The 20981-nt window shown below is 43.1% G+C and overlaps 1 protein-coding gene across 1 annotated transcript in view; it reads left to right on the top strand.

Moving 5' to 3' along the window:
• The first annotated feature begins 12978 nt into the window (after positions 1-12978).
• WDR44 (WD repeat domain 44) overlaps positions 12979-20981 on the top strand; it is a 63273-nt gene continuing 55270 nt past the window's right edge. The window contains exon 1 of the mRNA XM_075187234.1: positions 12979-13236. Within this exon, the coding sequence (XP_075043335.1) occupies positions 13163-13236 (74 nt within the window). The 5' untranslated portion in view covers positions 12979-13162. The remainder of the gene's footprint in view (positions 13237-20981) is intronic.

A 20981-nucleotide genomic window follows, 5' to 3' on the forward strand; every position in this document is an offset into this window, starting at 1 on the left:
ACATACTTTTGAAATATAATACTTTTGTTGCTACTGAGACACACATTTGAACGTTTCACCTACCTCTTTTAAGTAAGCAGTCTTTTTTTAAAAAACAAAACAAAACAAAACCCAAATGGAACAATGGCTTGTTTACTGAAATGAGTGGTGTCAGATGAATTGTCAATCATCCCATTAGATTGTGAGAACGCATACCGTATTTGGTCATCACTATCATCCTGGAGCAGGTGCTATTAAGATCTCTGAAATAATATTCATATACTAAGTATGGGTTGCAACTACTAAACTTTCTCTACTATTTTCATGAATAGACAGAGCTCTTCTGATATTGACGATAGATGACCCTCTTCTAAAACATAAAATATATTTTTTAGTTTCACTTTTAAACATAAAGAGTAAATAAAGGATAAATGCCTAATCTTTGCTAACCAAGCACCATACTTGTGCTTGGAAATAGGCAATTAATTGATGGAAACTGCTAAAATTTCTTGAAGGCACCCGATACAATAAATACTCTTACCAAATGCTGAGCATTACAAACTAAAAGGAAAAATAATAAGTGAAACAAAAGAGGAGTACAGAATGACAGGGTGCTGGTTGAAATTGTTTTGATTGGGAGCTAGGCTCAGGAAAGACCTAGTTGAAGAGATGATTTTTCAGTGATATTTTAAAAGTTGAGCAGCTGACAGTCTAATGCAGTGAGGAAGAGACTTCCGGGAAAGAGGAGGTAAAAAAGCCTGTAGGCATATATGTGATCAGTTGACAAGAGGGGTGGTGAGCAACAAGTCTTGATACAACTGTAGTAAGTGGTTGGAGAGTACTTTAAGACTTATGTTACAAAGTTAGAGTGGGGCAGAACTGTGGATGGCTAATATTGCATTTTGAATTTTACACTTTGAGGCAGATGGAGCCTGTACGATGATTGCCGAAGATACCTGAGGTTGTGCTGTTGGTGGTGAATAAGCCTGGCAGTAACATTCATAGTGGACTGAAGGGGACACAGTTTGGGGAGGGAAATGCCAGATAACTAGTACTAGACACAGCAGTCAAGTCAAGATATAAGATGAACACAAGCATGAGATGTAGATGGACTATTTTACTCTGTGAGCCCCCACCACATCTTCTGGAAGACTATTCCGTGGAACATCATCATTTCTCGAACAAAAAAGGTCCTCCGTAAGTTACCTTTCAGTCATCCTTCCTCCAATTTCCAAGTAGGTCTAGGCAAGCATGGAGTGAGGGAATGTTTAAAGAATTTTAGGTTGTGGGAGAGTCTGGTAGGGCGAGGCAAGGAGTTCCATAGGCAGGTTTAGTGGATGACAAGTCTTAGGCATAGGAGTGAGGAGAGGCTATGAGGTGGAAGATATTTCAAGGTCAGAGGTGGAGCGGAGTAGGTGAGCCGGGGAGTAACACATGATGAGGTCCGAGATGGAGGGAAAGCAGTAGTGATTGTATGTAGGTAAGGGTGAGTGGCTTGAACTCAATTCAGGAATCAATGGGGAGCCAGTGAAGGGCTTTACAGAGTTGGACAGCGGATAAGGGGAAGAGGGAAAGAAAGATTAATCTAGCAGCAGAAACAAGGTGAATTGAATAGGGGAAATGAAGGTGAGGGGAAGACCATTGAAGAGGCTACAGTAGGATGGAAATAATGAGCGAGTGGACCAGGTTTTTTTTTGGAAATCTTAAGTGTTGGGTTATCCAGATGGAGATGGTGGAAAGGCAAATTAAAAGAACTGAATTGAAAAAACACATGGGGTAGGAGCAAGGATGAGAGGTACTGATGGAAAGGTAGATATTGGTGTCATGAAAATAAAAGTGATAGTAGAGGCAGCATGAGCACATGAGTTTATGTTGAGAGGAGGTGTAGATAGAGAAGTGTAGAGGGCAAAGCACAGAGCCTTGGGGAACACCAATTGAGAGAGGAAGAGGTCAGAAGGAGAGACGGAAGGAGTGACCTGTGTCACTCACTGGACCGTGAGTGCCTCTGCGCTGGTGCGTGGTTCTCTAGCCTTCCTGCCGGCACCTGTCCTGAGCCGCGGCCGTCCGCCATCTTGATGGACTGCGCATGCGCAGCATCCAAGAACTTATGACCTTTGCTTTTAATCTAATAAGTGTATCAGGCACCTCTCTCTATTTAAGGCACCTGTGCTCATTACATCGTTGCCTGATCTTGAGTCTCATTCCCTGTGAGTCTCTGAAGGTGTCTCCTGTGTTTTGCTAGTGTTTTCAGTTTCCTGCTGATTACCTGCTCTACTCATCGGTGGTTCCCATACCCGCTACTGACTCCTGTATCATGCTCGTGTCCTCAGCTGTCTGCTGGATTACCTGCTCCGCTCATCAGCGGTTCTCATACCCGCTACTGACTCCTGTATCCTGCTTGTGTCATCAGCTGTCTGTTGGATTACCTGCTCTGCTCACCTGCGGTTCCCATACCCGCTACAGCCGTTCAGCGCTCCTGCTGTGCCTTCATATCCTCGTGGACAAGCTTCTCTACTCATCAGCGGTATGCTTACTTGTTATTGACTATCAACTGTTACCTTGCATATCCGCTTAGGACAAGCTTCTCTACTCAGCAGCGGTATCCATACCCGCTATAGACTTTTAGCTGATACTCTGCATATCCGCTTGATACAAGCCTCTCTACTCAGCAGCGGTAAACATATCACCATAGACTATTAGCTATAACGCTGCCTATCTGTTTGGAGAAGTTCCTCTGTGCTCTCATTGTCTTCATTCAGCTATTGACTCTTTTCATGCATCCACTTATCCGCACCTGAACAAGTCCTCACTTACTAGCAGTGGTACAACTTTCTATACGCAGACCACTGACTCTCCCGCTACCTACATGCACCTGGACAAGTCTTCCCATCACAGCAGTGGTACAACTTGCTGAACACAGACCACTGACTCTCCCGCTACCTACATGCACCTGGACAAGTCTTCCCATCACAGCAGTGGTACAACTTGCTGAACACAGACCACTGACTCTCCCGCTACCTACTTGCACCTGGACAAGTCTTCCCATCACAGCAGTGGTACAACTTGCTATCCGCAGACCACTGACTCTCCCGTTACCTTCCTTCACCTGCTCACATCCACTCTGGTCTCCGTGGTTAAAACCTGTCTTTCCACTATAGCTGCAAGTCGCTGACTCATCTACCTATATAGCTGCAAGTCGCTGACTCATCTACCAGTATAGCTGCAAGTCACTGACTATCATCAACTCCATTGGCATCCTCTCTCCATCTGCTGTTATATACGTTCCACTATTCACCCTACTGCCAGAGGACCGCTGTGCAAACTCCGCCCCTCTGGTAAGCATAGTCACCTGGTGAAATCCTGGACAGAACTCCTAGTGCCCGTGACAACCTGAGAGTTGGTAGGTGAACCAGGAGAGGACAGTGTCACAAAGGGCAAAGGAGTGAAGGGTTTCAAGGAAAAGACAGTAATTGACTATGTTGAAAGTGGCGTAGAGGTCAATCAGTATGAGAAGGGACTTAGCTAAATAAAGGTCAGTGAGAGGTGGGAGGAGAGAAAGTTGGTCAGATGGTTGAAGACAATCGTTGCAGTTCAAACAAATGGGAGCAGAGAATGGGTGAGGGAGTAGAAGAGAGAATGGAACGGTCAAGAGAATGCTTATTGAAGAGGAAATAAGAGCATGTTTGAAACTAAAGGGGGGAAGACACCAGTGGAGAGGGAAAGGTTAAGAGGTGTGCAAGGTGTAGACAAGCAATGAGGGAGAGTGAAAGCAGATGCTTGGAGGGTGCTGAGTGGGCAGTTTATGGTGAAGAGGAATACAGGAGAAGAGGAGAGTGAGAATCTCTGACTCTTACTGTGGGATCAGTCATATATATAACATGGTGATTTCCCACGGCTTGAAGTCAAGCATGATTCACCGGTGAAAGCTCATTGGCCCTGGGAGCTCTTAAGAGCTAGTATTGTGTCACCTATGAGGTTTTTTTCTATTTTGCCAAGCCAAGGTTCCCTGTATTTATTACAGATGAAGAGCCTGGATCTAGGTGAGCAATAAAGAAGGTGAATGAGGTAAGGGGTGTTTTTATTTGAAATAAAAGTCTTTTTAAATTTGTGTCTGTTTTAGTTACACTTTTCTTGGTGCATTGCAGATCCCAGCAGTGGGTGTCAGGGCATGCTGGTGCTTCTAGAACTACAGGCTGCAGTATGCCCAAACACTTAATGACAGCCTGGGCATGCTGGGATCTTTAATGCACCAGGAACAAAATGGATTTATACAGTTAAACAATTATTACCCCATGGGTGTGGAAAAAGGACTAGTGCTATCAGCAAGCGTCTGGTTAAACCTAGTGGGGGGATACGCATTTTTTTTCTGCAGACCCGATCTCCCTAGGGAATACAGCCGCATGCTGACCTGTCTGGGGTTAGTTTGGCATTATGGCAGGGAACCACACACTTCACTTTTCTTCTTTCTGTTGTAAATGTAAGTGTCTCTTTCCTCCTCTCTCCTGTATATGTCAGTGTAGTGAACATAGGGGACTTACAATTATAAGGAATAACCAATGTCATAATTGTGGGGAATAAAGCCTAATCATAACTGTAGTGTAAATATTGTATATCAAGTGAATCCATTGTTAATTTCAGCTGCTAAGGTGTAAAATGTGAAGCCAAATATAGAAAAAATAAAATTCAGTTTTTAAAAATGGCACTTAAAATCAATAATAATTAGTGATCAACCACATATTCATAAATAACATTATGAAGGGCAGCCCATACATCAAATAAAGCTTTTTGTCAGGCAGAGAAGGTGAGAAAATTAGTTTTAGCTCAGCTGATACACTGGACCTATGCTATTTGGTATCTAAAAATTAGTAAATTTATATTGAATTTATTAATAATAAAATTGGGTCTGTGTGAAACTCCAACGGAAAGTATCGGAAAGTGTCACAGACCGCAACCCCCTGGAGGTGGGGAAAGGTGTAAAAGTGACTTTATAAAGCTGAGACCAGTTACAAGAAATTGTCAGCTCTTGGGGATCAATCTAATTGAAGGACAGTCCATCTCTTCTGTCTGCCCCAGGCATACAGATTATTATACATAAGTTATGCTCTATACTTTCATCCCATTTGCTTTTATAACTTTTCTGCAATTTTTTATTTGTATGTCAATTGTTTTCATAACCTGTAAGCATTGTACATTTTGTATATTGAATCTAAAAGTTAATAAGTGCTGTCCTTATTGCTCTAAACAAACTCAAATTGTTGGGAAAGAGACCAATTAAATCTGTAGCCAGAGAGAGTGGTGAGTGTGAGGTTTTGGCTGAAATTATATGCGTTCCCTTACAGTAAGCTTCCAAGTCACAAGTGCACAGAGTGAAGTTTGTGACAGATAAAGGTGGTCAGGAGCAGTTTCCTGACAAAATAGAAGTGATATATTGGTTGACTTTGTGAATATATGCGAAGATCTTAAATCAGGGAGGAGAAAAGAGTCACTGACTGTCAGTGACTCTTTTCTCCTCTCTCCTGTATATGTCAGCGACAATTTCCTCCTCTCCTGTATGTCAGTGACACTTTCCTCCTCCCTCTCCTGTATGTCAGTGCCCCTTTGAATATGTCAGTGACCTTTACCTCTTCTCTCTCCTGTATACGTCAGTGACACTTTTCTCTCTCTCCTGTATGTTAGCGACACTTTCCTCCTCTCCTAAATGTCAGTGAGACTTTCCTCCTCTCCTGTATATGTCAGTGATGCTTTCCTCCTCTCTTCTGTATATGTGTAACGGATTAACTGGATCTGATACTAATCTTGATTGGCACTGGCTTACCAGAGGCGCGGAGCCTAACGAACTCCCCGGTGTTCACCAAGAACCGGGATGGGCTTAGCTGCCAGGAGTCGCAGGTCGCGGTCCTCTGGTTCACCTCAAGATGTAGTATGGTGGGAGGAGGAGCAAGTAGAGAGAGCGTAGACAGCCGGGACTGGTGCCTAATGAAGCAATCATCATCATCATCAACATTTATTTATATAGCGCCAGCAAATTCCGTAGCGCTTTGCAGTACAGAATCAGCGGGCAAGCTCAGTGTGAGAAATATCCAGGTTCGGTACACGGGGTAACAGCAGAGGTACAGGACAGAGGCAATGCAACGTCAGACAAGCCGGGTCAGGGTCACCAGCAATCAATAAGAGAGGTCAGCAAGCTGGGTCGATACACAGAGGCAGGAGAGGAAGAATAGTCACACAGGCAGGCACTGGTACACAGAGTCAAACAAGGGCTTGAAAGCACGGAGAGGACAGGAGCCAGGACACATACAAGTTGCGCTGACACTCACCGAGTGTCAGAGTGAAGTTTAAATAACCAGGTAATTTTAAAATTCCCCGCCCTGAGTTGCGGTCACGTGACTGACGAACCCGGAAGTGCGGTTTCCGACATGGGACAGAGCGGCGCTGGAACGGAAGAGAGGTAAATCCGTAACAGGACCCCCTACCTTAAAGATGGACTCCGGACACCTAAAAAGGTTTCAGGGGAAATTTCTTATGGAAAAGTTTGAGTAGACAGGGGGCATAAAGGTCAGCAGCTCTAACTCAGGAGCGTTCTTCAGGGCCGTAGCCCTTCCAGTCCACCAGGAATTGTACGTAACCTCTGATTTTACGAGAGTCTAGTATTTGCTTTATCTCATATTCAGTCTGGTCCTGATCAACAATAGAGGAGGAGCTCTGGAAGGCGTGGAAAACTTGTTGGTGATCACCAGTTTCAGCAAGGAAACATGGTAAACAACAGGTATACGCAGGGAACGAGACAGACTTAACCTAAAGGCTACTGAATTTTTGACCCAATGAACTTGGGAGCGAATTTCTTGCTGGGAACTCTCAAATGAATATTTTGGGTGGATAGCCATACCCAGTCACCCATACTCAGATTTGGACCAGCTCTTCTCCTCTTATCGTAAGATTCCTTAGAACGAATTGTAGCTCTCTTCAGGTTTATCTTGGTTTGGTCCCAGATGTGTGAGAAGTTGCGAAATAACAAATCCACTGCCGGAACCTTGGAAGGTGATATTTGAGAGAAGGTGTGTAGTTTAGGGTGACAGCCATAAAGGACAAAAAAGGGAGAGTTAGAAATAGATTTGTGGAAATGATTGTTGTGGGCGAACTCAGCCCATGGGAAAAGATCCACCCAGTTATCCTGATTAGCCGAAAAATACATTCTCTAAAATTTCTCCAACTCCTGATTAGTTCTCTCCGTCAGTCCATTGGACTGGGGGTGGTATGGGGAGGAAAAGTCGAGTTTGATTCCAGATTTGTTACAAAAGGATCTTCAGAATTTGGATATGAACTGGGATCCTCAGTCGGAAACAATGTGTTGAGGACAACCATGGAGGGGGAATATCTCCTTAATAAAAATATTGGCTAAGGAGGAGGATGATGGAAGGCCCCTGGAAGGAATAAAACGGGCTGTTTTAGAGAAGCGATCCGTGACTACTAAGACCACTGTACAAGATTTGGATGGAGGAAGGTCCGTGATGAAATCCATGGAAATTTGCGACCAGGGGTACTCAGGAACTGGTAACGGAACCAAGTGTCCATAACGTCTCCTTCAGGGAGTCTTGTATTGAGCGCATTCAGAACAAGCTGAAACAAATTTCTTTACATCATCAAGTAAGGAAGGCCACCAGTAGTTTCGGGATAAGAGATCCCAGGTCTTGCGAATGCCAGCAGAGTTTGATACGAAGATGAGAAGAGATGAAGGTCTTGCCTGGAGGACAACTTCTGTTGAGGTGTGTAACCCGCCAGAATTCGGCTAGGGTCCAGAATGAATTTATTCTCCTCTAAAAGTTCCGCGTCAGCAGGATCAAATGAGTGAGATAGGGCATCTGCCTTGATATTTTTAGATCCAGAACGGAACGTGAGGTAGAAATCAAAGCGGGAGATGAATAAGGACCATCTTGCTTGCCGAGGATTCAGACAGCTGGCTGTACGTAAGTATAGCAAATTTTTGTGATCAGTATAAATGGTTATAGGAAATTGTGCTCCCTTTAGGAGATGCCTCCATTCAGAAAGGGCCAATTTAATGGCCAGGAGCTGTTTATCACCAATACCATAATTCCTTTCAGCAGGTAATAGGCGAAGGGAAAAGAACCCACATGGACGGAGTTTGCCAGAGGAATCCCGTTGCGAAAGTACGGTCCCGTACCTACAGAAGATGCATCCACCTCCTGGAAAAAAGGGCATGAACAATCAGGCTGTTGAAGGATGGGTGCAGAGGAGAAGAAAGACTTAAGTATACCAAAGGCTTGGGTAGCCTCAGCCGGCCACACCTTGGTGTTCGCAGTCTTACATGTCAACGCAGTGATAGGTGCCACTAAGGTAGAGTATCCTTTAATAAACTAGCGATAATAATTAGAGAATCCCAGGAACCGTTGAGCAGCCTTAAGGCCAGAAAGTTGAGGCCAATCAAGTAGGACCCTCAATTTGGTGAGGTCCATCTGTAGCCCTGTCCTGGAAATGATATACCCCAAGAAGGGTACTTGCCTCTGCTCTGTTCAAAAGTACACTTCTCTATTTTACAGAACAGACGATTCCCTCCTGATACGATACAGAACCTCCAACACATGTCTACGATTAGATACCAGGTCCTTGGAGAAAATGAGGATGTTGTCTAAGTAAATGACTACAAATTGATACAAGAGATCCCAGAAGAGCTTATTCATAAAACCTTGAAAGACAGCAGGGGCGTTGCATAACCCAAAGGGCATGACCAAATATTCGAAATGACCATCACGGGTGTTAAATGCCATCTTCCACTCATCCCCTTCCATTATGCGTACGAGATTGTAAGCTCCTCTGAGGTCAAGTTTAGAGAAGATGGTGGAGCCCTTAATTAGATCAAATAGTTCAGAGATCAATGGCAGCGGATACCAATTCTTTATGGTAATGGCGTTTAAGCCTCTATAGTAAATGCAAGGACGGAGGCCCCCATCTTTTTTTTTTTTACAAATAAGAAGCCTGCTCCAGCAGGAGAGGAAGATTTACGAATGAAGCCCCTTCTTAGGTTTTCTTGAACATATTCCTCCATGGCATTAGATTCAAGAACGGAAAGAGGATAAACACGACCTCAAGGAACGGGTTTACCAGGAATGAGGGCTATACCACAATCCCAAATTCTGTGAGGAGGTAGTCTCATGGCTTCTTGTTCACAGAAAACATCAGTGAAGGATTGATAAGGCTCAGGTAGGAGTGTCAGAGGAAATATTCTGTGACGTTTGGGGAAGTCTTTAGGAACCACCTTCAGCAGACATTGTGTAGGACAGTATTGCCCCCAGGACAAGATATGACCAGATTGCCAGTCTAAAGTGGGAGAATGGAGACGTAGATAAGGCAGACCGAGAATGACCGGATTGGTAGATCTCTGGATCACTAAAAAAGAAATTCTCTCCTGATGAAGTGCCCCAATCTGGAGAATGAGAGGAGTGGTACGCACTAGAATAGACCCTTCAGGGATTTTTTCCCCCCATCGATGGCCATGAGAGAGGTGGGTTGTTCCAAGGTTTGAGTGGGAATGGAGAATTGCTTTACCAAAGCGGCTGAGATGAAGTTGCCCCGGCTCCAGAATCGAAAAGTGCAGAATGAGAAGAGGTAGTCAATCCCATCTGTAAGGAAATGGGAATAATGAGGCTATCCTTACTACGGCAGGTAGAGGGAGACTGACTAGGTAGGCCCAACGAAACTTCTCCCGAACTCGTTAGGTCTTGTCATTTCCTGGATCTGTTTAGAAACCTTCTTTCTCTTTCTTCGACCGATAGGCGAGTTCTTTCTAATTGCATAGGTTCCCTCGCGGGGAAGTACGGGCTTCTGGAAATTAGGAGCCAGATGAACCACACTGCAAAGAGATTGCTCCTTCTCAGAGTATCACGTATCTCACCAATTTCGCCCCGTGTGGTTCACTGTGTGATTTGGTTTCCTTTGGTTACCGCTATCTGCTGTTCAGCCTGGCATTCCTCTATCATCGGATGCCATCTTGCCTAGTGGTCTGCGCATGCGTTTCCCTGGGAACCTTCAAAACCTCTGCTCCGCAGTGATTGGATCATCTGCTGCCTGTCCCCTTTATAAGGGCTCTCCTCCCTTTAATGGGTGTCAAATCATCAGGTCTCTCTACCTGATAGGAAGCATCTCCTCTGACTCCTGTTGTTCCTGACATCGTGGATGGTGCAGCCTGAATACCTGTGCTGCTTACTGCTTCCCAGCAATTACCTGAGTAGCTCATCTCTACTCAGCAATACCTGTGCTGTTCACTGATTATCAGCATTGCAGTTCAGAATTCCTGTGCAGCTCATTGCTTCCCAGCATTATCACCGCAGAGCATTGCTCATCATTGGTCCTATTCCAGCGTTATAACACCAGTATGGATCTCAGTGCTATTGCTCTCTGCAGCTCATTGCTTCCCAGAATTATCGCCGCAGAGCATCGCACATCATTGGTCCTGTTCCAGCGTTATAACACCTGTGCTATTTCTCTCTGCAGCTCATCACTTCACCACCATATTGGTTCAGCTTCCCTCACAGTCAAGACCTGTAGATTGACTGCAGAGCACCACTCCTCATCGTTCTATTTCAGAGTTATATGCCTGTGTGGATCTCAGCGCTCCAGCTTTCTGCCGTGCATCTCTTCACCACTACTATTGTTCAGCCTAACAACTACTTGGTGGTTCTGTGTATTCTCTGCTCAGCGCCCCCTAGAGCACTGCGACCTGCGGTGGAGAGCAGCCAAGGCCATATTCCCTTGCGGGAATCCCTGGTGAACACCTCTCCACAGTTAGACTCTGCACCTCTCTGGGGGTAAGCTGTCACTCCAGCAGCAATCAGGACCATTCCCATTATCCGGCTTTCGTGACACAGTTACATTCCTTGAAACATAGATCAATCTTAACACAGAGGAATATGAGATCATCCAGAGATGTGGGGAGCTCCTGTGAAACCAGCTCGTCCTTTATATGGTCAGAAAGACCCTGCCAGAATGTAGCCACGAGGGCCTCGTTGTTCCAGCGGAGTTCAGAGGCCATAGTCTCTATGCCGCTGTATCCATGGTCAGAGCATACTGATACTAATCTTGATTGGCACTGGATTACCAGAGGGGCGGAGTCTAACGAACTCCCCGGAGCTCCCAAAGAACCGCTGCAAAGCGGGATGGGCTTAGCTGCCGGGAGTCGCAGGTCCCGGTCCTCTGATTCACCTCAAGATGTAGTATGGCGGGAGGAGGAGCAAGTAGAGAGAGCATAGTCAGACAGCCGGGACTGGTGCACAATGAAGCAAAGCAGCACAGAATCTGCGGGCAAGCTCACCATGAGAAATATCCAGGTTCGGTACACGGGCTGGAGGCAGAGGTACAGGACAGAGGCAACGTCAGACAAGCCGTGTCAGGATTACCAGAAATCAATAAGAGAGGTCAGCAAGCCCAGGGGCTTGCTGACCTCTCACAGGGGCAGGGGAGGATGCATAGTCACACAGGCAGGCACTGGTACACAGGAGTCAAACAAGGGCTGGAAAGAGATCCACGGAGAGGACAGGAGCCAGGAAGCAGACAGGTTGCTCTGACATTTGGTGAGTGTCAGAGTGAAGTTTAAATACCCAGGCAACTTTCAAATTCCTAGCCCCGAGTTGCGGTCATGTGACCTCCGAACCCGGACGCATGGCTTCCGACATGGGACAGAGTGGCGCTGGAACGGAGGAGAGGTAAGTCCGTAACAATATGTCACTGACACTTTCCTCCTCTCTCTCCTATGTATGTCAGTTACCCTTTCCTCCTCTCGCCTGTATATGTCAGCGCCACATTCCTCCTCTCCTGTATATGTCAGTGACACTTTCATCCTCTCCTGTATATGTTAGTGACACTTTCCTCCTTTCCTGTATACGTCAGTGACACTTTCCTCCTCTCCTGTATATGTCAGTGACACTTTCCTCCTTTCCTGTATATGTCAGTGACACTTTCCTCCTCTCTTGTATATATAAAAGTGACACTTTCCTCTTCTATCCTGCATATGTCAGTGATGCTTTCCTCCTCTCTATCCTGTATATGTCAGTGACACCTTCCTCCTCTCTCTCCTGTATGTCAGTGACACTTTCCACTCTCTCCTGTATGTCAGTGACACTTTCCTCTCTCTCTTGTATATATAAGTGATGCTTTCCTCTTCTATCCTGCATATGTGAGTGATGCTTTCCTCCTCTCTATCCTGTATATGTCAGAGACCCTTTCCTCCTCTCTCTCCTGTATGTCAGTGACACTTTCCTCTCTCCCCTGTATATGTCAGTGTCCCAATCCCCCTCTCTCCTGTATGTCAGTGACCTTTTCCTCCCCTCTCTCCTGTATATGTCAGTGACACTTTCCTCCTCTCCCTCCTGTATATGTCAGTGACACTTTCCTCCTCTCCTGTATATGTCAGTGACCTTTTCCTCCCCTCTCTCCTGTATATGTCAGTGACACTTTCCTCCTCTCCCTCCTGTATGTCAGTGACACTTTCCTCCTCTCCTGTATATGTCAGTGACACTTTCCTCCTCTCTCCTGTATATGTCAGTGACACTTTCCTCCTCTCCTGTATATGTCAGTGACACTTTCCTCCTCTCCCTCCTGTGTATGTCAGTGACACTTTCCTCCTCTCCCTCCTGTATATGTCAATGTCAGAGACACATTCCTCGCTCTCCCTCCTGTATATGTCAGAGACACATTCCTCGCTCTCCCTCCTGTATATGTCAGTGACACTTTCCTCCTCTCCCTCCTGTATATGTCAGTGACACTTTCCTCCTCTCCCTCCTGTATATGTCAGAGACACATTCCTCGCTCTCCCTCCTGTATATGTCAGTGACACTTTCCTCCTTTCCCTCCTGTATATGTCAGTGACATATATTTCCCATCCCTCATTCCTCTATACCAGTAACACACTGTTCCTCTCCCTTATGTATATGTAAGAGACAGATTCCTGTAAACCCGCCTATAGGTGTCACCTCCTCTCTTCCTGTCAGTGCCTGCGGTAATCTCGCGATACTCGGCCCGTGTCTGTGTGTACTGCCCCCTCTCTCTGGCTCGGCCTGCTATCAGCAGGAGTGTGTAGCCTACATGTTGGGCTTGTCAGTGCCCCGGGGGAGCGGCGCCCACTGAGGCCTCTCTACCGCACCTAGACCGGACCCTGCACCGGCAGCTCCCGGCCATGGCGTCCGATAGCGACACAGAGGAGTTCTTTGATGCCACCGAGGATGTGAATCAGTCCATTTCCCCTGTTGTGTGAGTATCCTCCTGCTATATCTCCCCCAGTATGTATCTTCTCCTCTGCTAGTGTGCGGGTATATTCCAAACGTGTCTCCCTTTCTCCTCCACCATTATGTATCTCTGACATGTTTCCCTTTCTGCTCCTTTATGTATCTCTATGACGTCTATCCCCTTTATGTGATATCATCTCTGACATGTCTCCCCTTATTCCCCTTTATGTGATATCATCTCTGACATGTCTCCCCTTATTCCCCTTTATGTGATATCATCTCTGACATGTCTCCCTTTATCCCCCTTTATGTGGTATCATCTCTGACATGTCTCCCCTTATCCCCCTTTATGTGATATCATCTCTGACATGTCTCCCTTTATCCCCCTTTATGTGATATCATCTCTCTGACATGTCTCCTCTTATCCCCACTTTGTGATATCATTTCTCTGACATGTCCCCCTCCTTATGTGATTATCCTCTCCCTGACACATTCTCTACTGTCCCAGTATGTCTCCCCCTTGCCCCCCACCAAATCTCATTGAAATGTCTCCCTTACTACTTCCTAATCAAGTATTTCACCCTCTCCTCCCCCAGAATGTGACTATCCTACGGATAGGATACCCATCTTCTTCCCCACATATGTACGTTCTTAACTTGTTTCCCCCTTTCTGTCCTTAGTATGTGTATATATTTCTTCTGCATGTATACCCCTGCCTGCAAAGTGGTAGTCCCTCTGACAAGCATCTCCTCCATATTGGCACACTCGTTTCCCTAATGTGTATCCACCTAATATTACTTGCTCTACCCCTTCCTCTCCTTATGTTATATGTCTGACTATTCTAACCCTTCCCCCCTTTTTACCTTTTTTGTTTTACATACAATTTTTTTTTTTTATTATTATTATTGCAGTACTGTGTTAGCCAAAAATCTATGTGATGTTAAATACTTTCATGCCAAAAAAGACAAAAGTGTTATAGGAGTGATACCTTTTTTGCCTAACCAAAAAAAAAAGCTAGCAAATATAAAATACATTTTTGGTTAGCCAATAAAGGTATCGCTCCTATAATACTTTTGTCTTTTTTGGCATGAAAGTATTTAACATCTCATTGTTTTATATACGTTATCATTGAGTTGACATGCCACCTCTCCTGTGAGCTGTCTCTTTCCTGTCCTTGCTGTCACTGATTCCAGTTTTTTTTTTTATATCCTGCATTTTCTTGCATATTATCATACCTCTGTCATCTACATCCCAAATGCAAATTTAAATATCTTCCCTAATCTTCCTTGAATGTGGATTCCCTTAATCTCTCTTGTAACCAGGTTTAATTATCATTTTTAGGTATCTGAGCACTCTGCTTGAACCTCATCTCCCACTCACTCCTTCTGTCTTCCTCATGTTACACATTCTTGCCTGTCCTTTAATTAGGAGCTCTCATTCAGGGTGGAATCTTGGCTGTACCTTGGACGTCTTTTGTTTTTTTTGTTTTTTTTCTACAGTAGTGTTCATTATGTTGCTTTGATGTTTCAGTTCCAATTCTCCACCTTTGTATTTATTAGCACCTGTGTGAATATGTAAAGTAGTTTTCCTCCTTAAAAATGAATTAGACTAAATCATGTCCCCTCCAAATACTGGTACCATTCGGTCTATTTAACAGGTTATTAGTGTTAAGATGTAGCCAGAACCTCTGCCATTCATCTTACAGCTCTCTTCTCTCTGTAGCAGGAGAGATCATGCACAGCATCTCTAATTTAGAGCTTTAGACATCAAGGGACCTCCACCAACTTACAGTTAGTGGAAAGGGAGAGGATTAAGTAAGCTTGATTGTTAAAATAGATAGAATATCTAATTATTCTTGTTCATCAACTCTTATTTGTTTCTGGCTATTGCAAAGCATGCTGGGACTTGTAGTTCCACGACACCTGGAGAGCCACCGGTTAAAATAGTGGGTTTTAAACTGGAGTTATGTTAGACTGCACATATGTTGACTAATATTTTCAACTCTTAATGAGTTTATAGTTTTATCTAAATTATACATCTGCAATGTATGGCAGAGCTGTCCAACTGGTGATAGCGGCTCCTACCTTCTCTGGTAACCTCGATAAGCTGTATGCCCCGACATCAGAATGTTCTGTCTGCACGCATATAGTCAGACAGAAGTAGGTGGTAGTATGAAAGTTTTTGTACTATTTCTGGGCAAGGGTATCTTTTATCCAGTACATGGTGAACTCAGGGCTGCCAAGAGGAATTCAGGGCCCCGGTACAACAACTTCATGGGGCCCCCCTTATAGTCGAGCATGGTAAAAAAAATTGGGGCTTGGCTAGCAGGTGAAAAGGGCTAGGCTCTCAATTTGCCGGAGCATCACATATGTCCAAGCACTCCTGACTTTCAGGACATCTAGCACCACAGTGTAGTATATAAAGAATGCAGTGTGTACATAAAGAGTTCAGTCTTGGCCTGCACCTTACATTGGGCAGAACAGTCCCAAAAATTGGGATTGTCCCACGAGAATCACAACATTTCACAGACTCTCCTGCTCTCTTCTTCCTGTTCTTGTCACTTTCACCACCTGTGGCTGCAGGTTTATTTAGTTGTGGCTTGCCTGGATCCTGAAATGTTGGGGGCCCTATTTGGGGAAAAAAATGGGTACATTTAGAAAAGTACAACAAGCCCTGGCGTTAAATCAATAGCACCCACTATTAATAATTAGTCCTTCCTCCAGACCCAACATTAAAATAATAGTATTCCCATTTAATAAATAACCCTATTTTCTTTCCTCTCTCCAAACAGCCCCAGCAATAAACTAATAGTATTTACATTTCAGAAATATACCTATTTCCCGCAACCATCACTCCCATTAAATAATTCATAGTCACATTTAATAATGAGACCTCATTCTTCCCAAACTCACCCCCACATTCAATAGCCCCCAACCCCGTGCACGTAAAAAAAGAAAAGAAAAGCAGATTAAAAAAAATAAAGTTAAAAAAATAAACAAACAAACCAAAAAACTGTTGGCAGTGAGGGCCTGTGCCGGGCCACCAGGCATGCCCGGGAAATTAGTACCCGCTCCGCCCCTCGGTAGCCCTGGATGTAGTATGCATTTAGGAACAGAAAACCTTGGTCCCTCTCCTCCTGGGATAGCAGGTGTAGAATCTCACACTCTGTATTTTATAAGCTGGTCTCCGCTTTCAAGTTGTGCTGCATTACGCTTGTTCCTGGGCACCTTCCTACAGTAGTTGCAACTCCCCTGCTTTACCAGCGCAGGAATTGGATAGAGGGGAACTTTAAGGAAATCCTAAGATAGCATATATATATATATATTTTATAATGGTTATCAAGGATGGCAAGGGGAACAGAACAATACTTTTTTAACGTACATTTATAAAAGTGTGTTTGTGCATAAAAATAAGACACAATTGTTACAAATTGTTCCAGAATTAGACATATTGACAGAATCGGGTAATGATTACCTTCGGAGAATTGAAGCACTTTTTTGCTGGTTTTTCCTACTGATGTGACCAGTAGAACCTTGTTTTCTGTTCTAAGACTGCAACATTTGTCAGTAATTATGTTTTTGCACTCCTATGACATGAAAATTTTCATACAGCTAGGAGGCCTGTCACGGAATAAAAAAAAAATGTATGAAAGTTGCTAAATGTTGTGCAAAAGGAAGAAAATAGAAAAAAGAACACTTTTAAATCGGTGACAATTTATATAAAAGTATATGTGCACAGAGTGCTCTTCTATAAGCAGGCTGTCTTTAAAGCAGAGGCTAAAATGAAAGAAAAATAATGAAAGAAATCAGAAATATGCCAGCACTCAGTAGCTTGTTGTGAACAACCTCTTATATGTCATGTGGCCAAGCAACACTGAGTTTATTGTTTGAGAATTGGTAATATATATACATTTATTGGAAGTTTAGCTCTCGCACATGAGGATGTCAATGCTCCCGCTCACTGCAGGATCAGTGGCAGATTATAATGGGGGTATTTGGACCAGTAGCCTGGAACACTGACCATCTCCATGCGTATTTGGCGGTGAAGTGAATTTTGGGGAGAGAGGATTATGTGTAATCCATTGAACCTTGGTACATTCTATGTATTGCAAAATAGATGGCGTATGAAGCTTTCTGTATTTTATTTTTTTGCAACGTCTTTTAGTGCGTAATAGGAAAGCATATTCTTCAATGTAGGACCTCACGTGAACTGCATTGTACCTGCTTAGTTTAGTTTAAGACACAGGGCTATATTTTTTAAGAGGGGTTACTTGTTTTTTCCTCGTCCTGTTTATAGGGTTTTATTTGCTGCATCTTTTTTTCTTAAGAGAATGTGAGTTTTATTCCTTTTTAGCTGCTTTGAGTTGTATGGTTTTTATTTTGTTTTGTTTTTCTTTATATATTTTTCCTTCTGCTTTTAAATTGTGTAAGCAATAGCTTAAGTCTTGATAGGGAATCTAGTAAAGCATGCCTATTTTGAGGTATGACAAGACAGACATAGATTTATACTCTTCTTCCAATTTAACCTATATTTAACCTTTTATATCTTTTAATATGTTAAGAATGCATAGAATGCTACAGTGAGATAAATGAAGATTCCATACAGAACTTCACTGCTTTTGTTATGGATCTTGGTATATTCTCTTTGTACTGTGCTTGATTTGTATCCCTTCTGGATGGTGCATATCTTGCTTTCATTCATATGATATGTGAGTATTGTGGCCCTTGCCCATAGTCTCTGTTGTAATACAAGTATAATTGAGTCTGTCCTGTGAGCAAGAAAAATGTAAAGTAATATTGACACTGCTGGTTTGTGGCTTGTGTAAAATCGCTGATCAAGGACTCTTGTCAGGTTATGTTTAATGTGTATTGTCCCATTTGTATTTGTTGATTATAAAATTATTCTTGATTTTGCCTAATTTGTATGAGACAGCTTTTACTTCTGCTTGTAGAGCTCATTGTTTAGTACAATAAGTTTGGGTCAAAAATATGATAGGTAGCAGACGCTCACTAAGTTTTCTCACTGAATGCACAGAGAAATACTGTATTAGGTCCCCTGGAGTGGCAATTTTTTTACACTTAAAGGGTCCCTGCGACTCTTTATCCTTATACTAAATTTGTAAAATATGTAAATAAAACACACATTTGTTAAATCAACTTAGTTTATAGTGAAATTAAACTTCCCAAATCATCATTCACCAAATTATTTATAAATAAAATTACATTTCTTTAATTGTAAAATAAAAACAAAACCATAGTAGACAACTCAAAGTTACCAGTAGGAGCCCCCCCCTCCTCCCCCTGCAGAATGGCAGAAGAATGAATTAACCAAGAGTGTCATTATCAGCTCAGCCAATCACAAGAGGTTTCCTGGCTGCAGTTTGTCAGTGTTAGCAGTGAGGGGATTTAATGAGCTCCATGACTTGAAAGTATGTTCATCCCATGTGGTGGCTTCCTCCGCTATATTAAGCTAATTCCGCCCAACAATTTTGTTTTGGATAAAATTAAGGTAAAATAAAATGCTAAATCTTTCTTGTGCTCCAGGGTTGCCCCAATTTTGGCGGGTCCCTTAATGCCAGTGCTGAAGTTTCTCTATCCTATTATAATTTTTTATTATATTCCTTATTTGCACCCAAAATGAAATTCACTAATTCTTAGATTTTGTGGTAAAACAAAGAGGAAGTTAACAGGTGATCTATTTAAAACCGTGCAGTACAATTCCTGGAAGCATTGACAAACAGGGCAGATGTCTCCTGGTTAAAGTGTTATCATTCGTTCCACACTTGCCATTGACTTGATTTGTCGGAGTGTCTAACAAGTGCTCCCCACCTGCAGCCAGTTATAACTGTTCTTAACGGTTACCACAAGTTCTCTGTCGTCTTTTGCAGTGATTACTTTTTTTTAATGTTCATTACCTGGTTTACACATGTATTGTTTTGTTTTCCTGACTTCTATCAAATGTGTGAGATAAAAGACCATGCTTTTGTATGTTATAATTCCTGTATTTTGTATGCATGCTGCCTCGAAGAAGGTACAGTAAATATTCTATGCTGTAGCTGGGAGTTATTGCTAATCCCAGATCTGCTGCCATTAGAAGCATAGGAGTTAATTTGCTGCTTGTCACCAAGACGTGCATTGTATCCCGCTTGTGTAGGTGTAGATCCAGTCCATCCCTTGCCAGGGTGTAGTGTGCATGATACATATAGAATTAGTACTGCCAAAACAAACACCTCACAGCATGTCCTCTGGGTGTAGCAAGCAGTCGCTTTGTCACTTTCCTACTGCATATTGGTTAGTTTGATTCATACCAAGGCATTTTCAATATATGACTGCCCCTTGTCTCTCTCTGCTCACATCACCCACATTTTCCAAGCATAAGCCAGTGTATTGCTGGGGATAGTCACTGAAGCAGATCAGAAACCTGCCACGACTGCAAACTGCAGTAAGTTTCCCTCCTATGAAGCTCCTACCCTGCAATGAGATTTTATCTGGCTTGTTATGAAATGAAGTTGCTGTTTTAGGATTAAGATGCCTTCATTTATTTACCATGTCATTCTCTCAATATGGTCTGAGAATGAATCTTAAGGTGGACCAGTCATAAACCTCACAGGTGTCTTGTTTTTCTATGGAGGATTTAACAATCCCCAAAAGCTAGAGTGCTAGTTCTCTTTTAAAGGTACTTTATATTTTAGCTTGTATTCCTCACTTCCCCAGCTAATAAAAGGATTGTTCTAAAAATATGTATAAACTCCGCTCACTGATTTGAAGTCCATGGGTATATTTAGGAAACTGCAGGTTTGAAAAAGTGAAGATATTGCCTATAGCAGCCAATCGGATTCTAGCTGTCATTTTGCAGAATGTACTAAATAACTGGAAACTAGAATCTGATTGGTTGCTATAGGCAGCACCTCCACTTTTTCAAACCAGCAGTTTAGTAAATGCACCCCCAGAAATGCTGCTTTTACTAGTTGTGTTTTTGCTTTGTTTTTGTTTATTTTATTTTGTGTGTGTGGGGGGGGGGGGGATAATGCATAGCTTGGAGAATTTAAACCCATGTTATCCGCTACAAAACTTTTAGTAAATCAAAGGTACACCGATGTTGAAGGTTGGTTGCAAGCTGCTTTTCTAGTGATAAATTGACCACTAGGAGCAGTGTTCCATTAAGTCTATAGGTGATATTTTGGGCAGAACGCTGTAAGGCCAAGCATATGCTTTCACACTTCTATTAGGAGGACATTGTATCATCGCTATGGAGATCCGAGTAAGGCCTTACTAACGGCTTCATTCTGAATATGATCGAATGATAGCTACTGTACCATCGGTTACAGTTAACATTGAACATTTTAGTTTTGCACATAGGTGTGAGTTATTGGATTGTAAAACCTCAAGGTCTCCTATGACGTGGAAATTAAGCAGTTTACGTCTTTCATTAAATTATAACTTGTTTATCAAAGTGTGCAGAGGGTACACATACAGTGATGCTAGAAAGTTTAGAAATGTCTTGATTTCTGCATAAATGTGACCTTAAATGTGTTCAGATATTTATCTAAATTATACAAACAAAGAGAGCACAACAGATCAGAAGGATTTACTTTTTCGTTCATTTATTGATCATGTTTTAATTTTATTCTGACTGTGCAATTAGTCTACGGTAGTGTACTGGCAGGAAGTCTGTTATAGCCAAATGCTTCCCATGCGTTGAAAACTTTCTCTTCAGATGTGTTAAGCCTCAGAAATGTGAACATATTTATCTGTGAAAGGGGCGATGAGC

The sequence above is a fragment of the Mixophyes fleayi genome, chromosome 9 (assembly GCF_038048845.1).
Source record: "Mixophyes fleayi isolate aMixFle1 chromosome 9, aMixFle1.hap1, whole genome shotgun sequence".
In the NCBI taxonomy this organism is placed as follows: Eukaryota; Metazoa; Chordata; class Amphibia; order Anura; family Limnodynastidae; genus Mixophyes; species Mixophyes fleayi.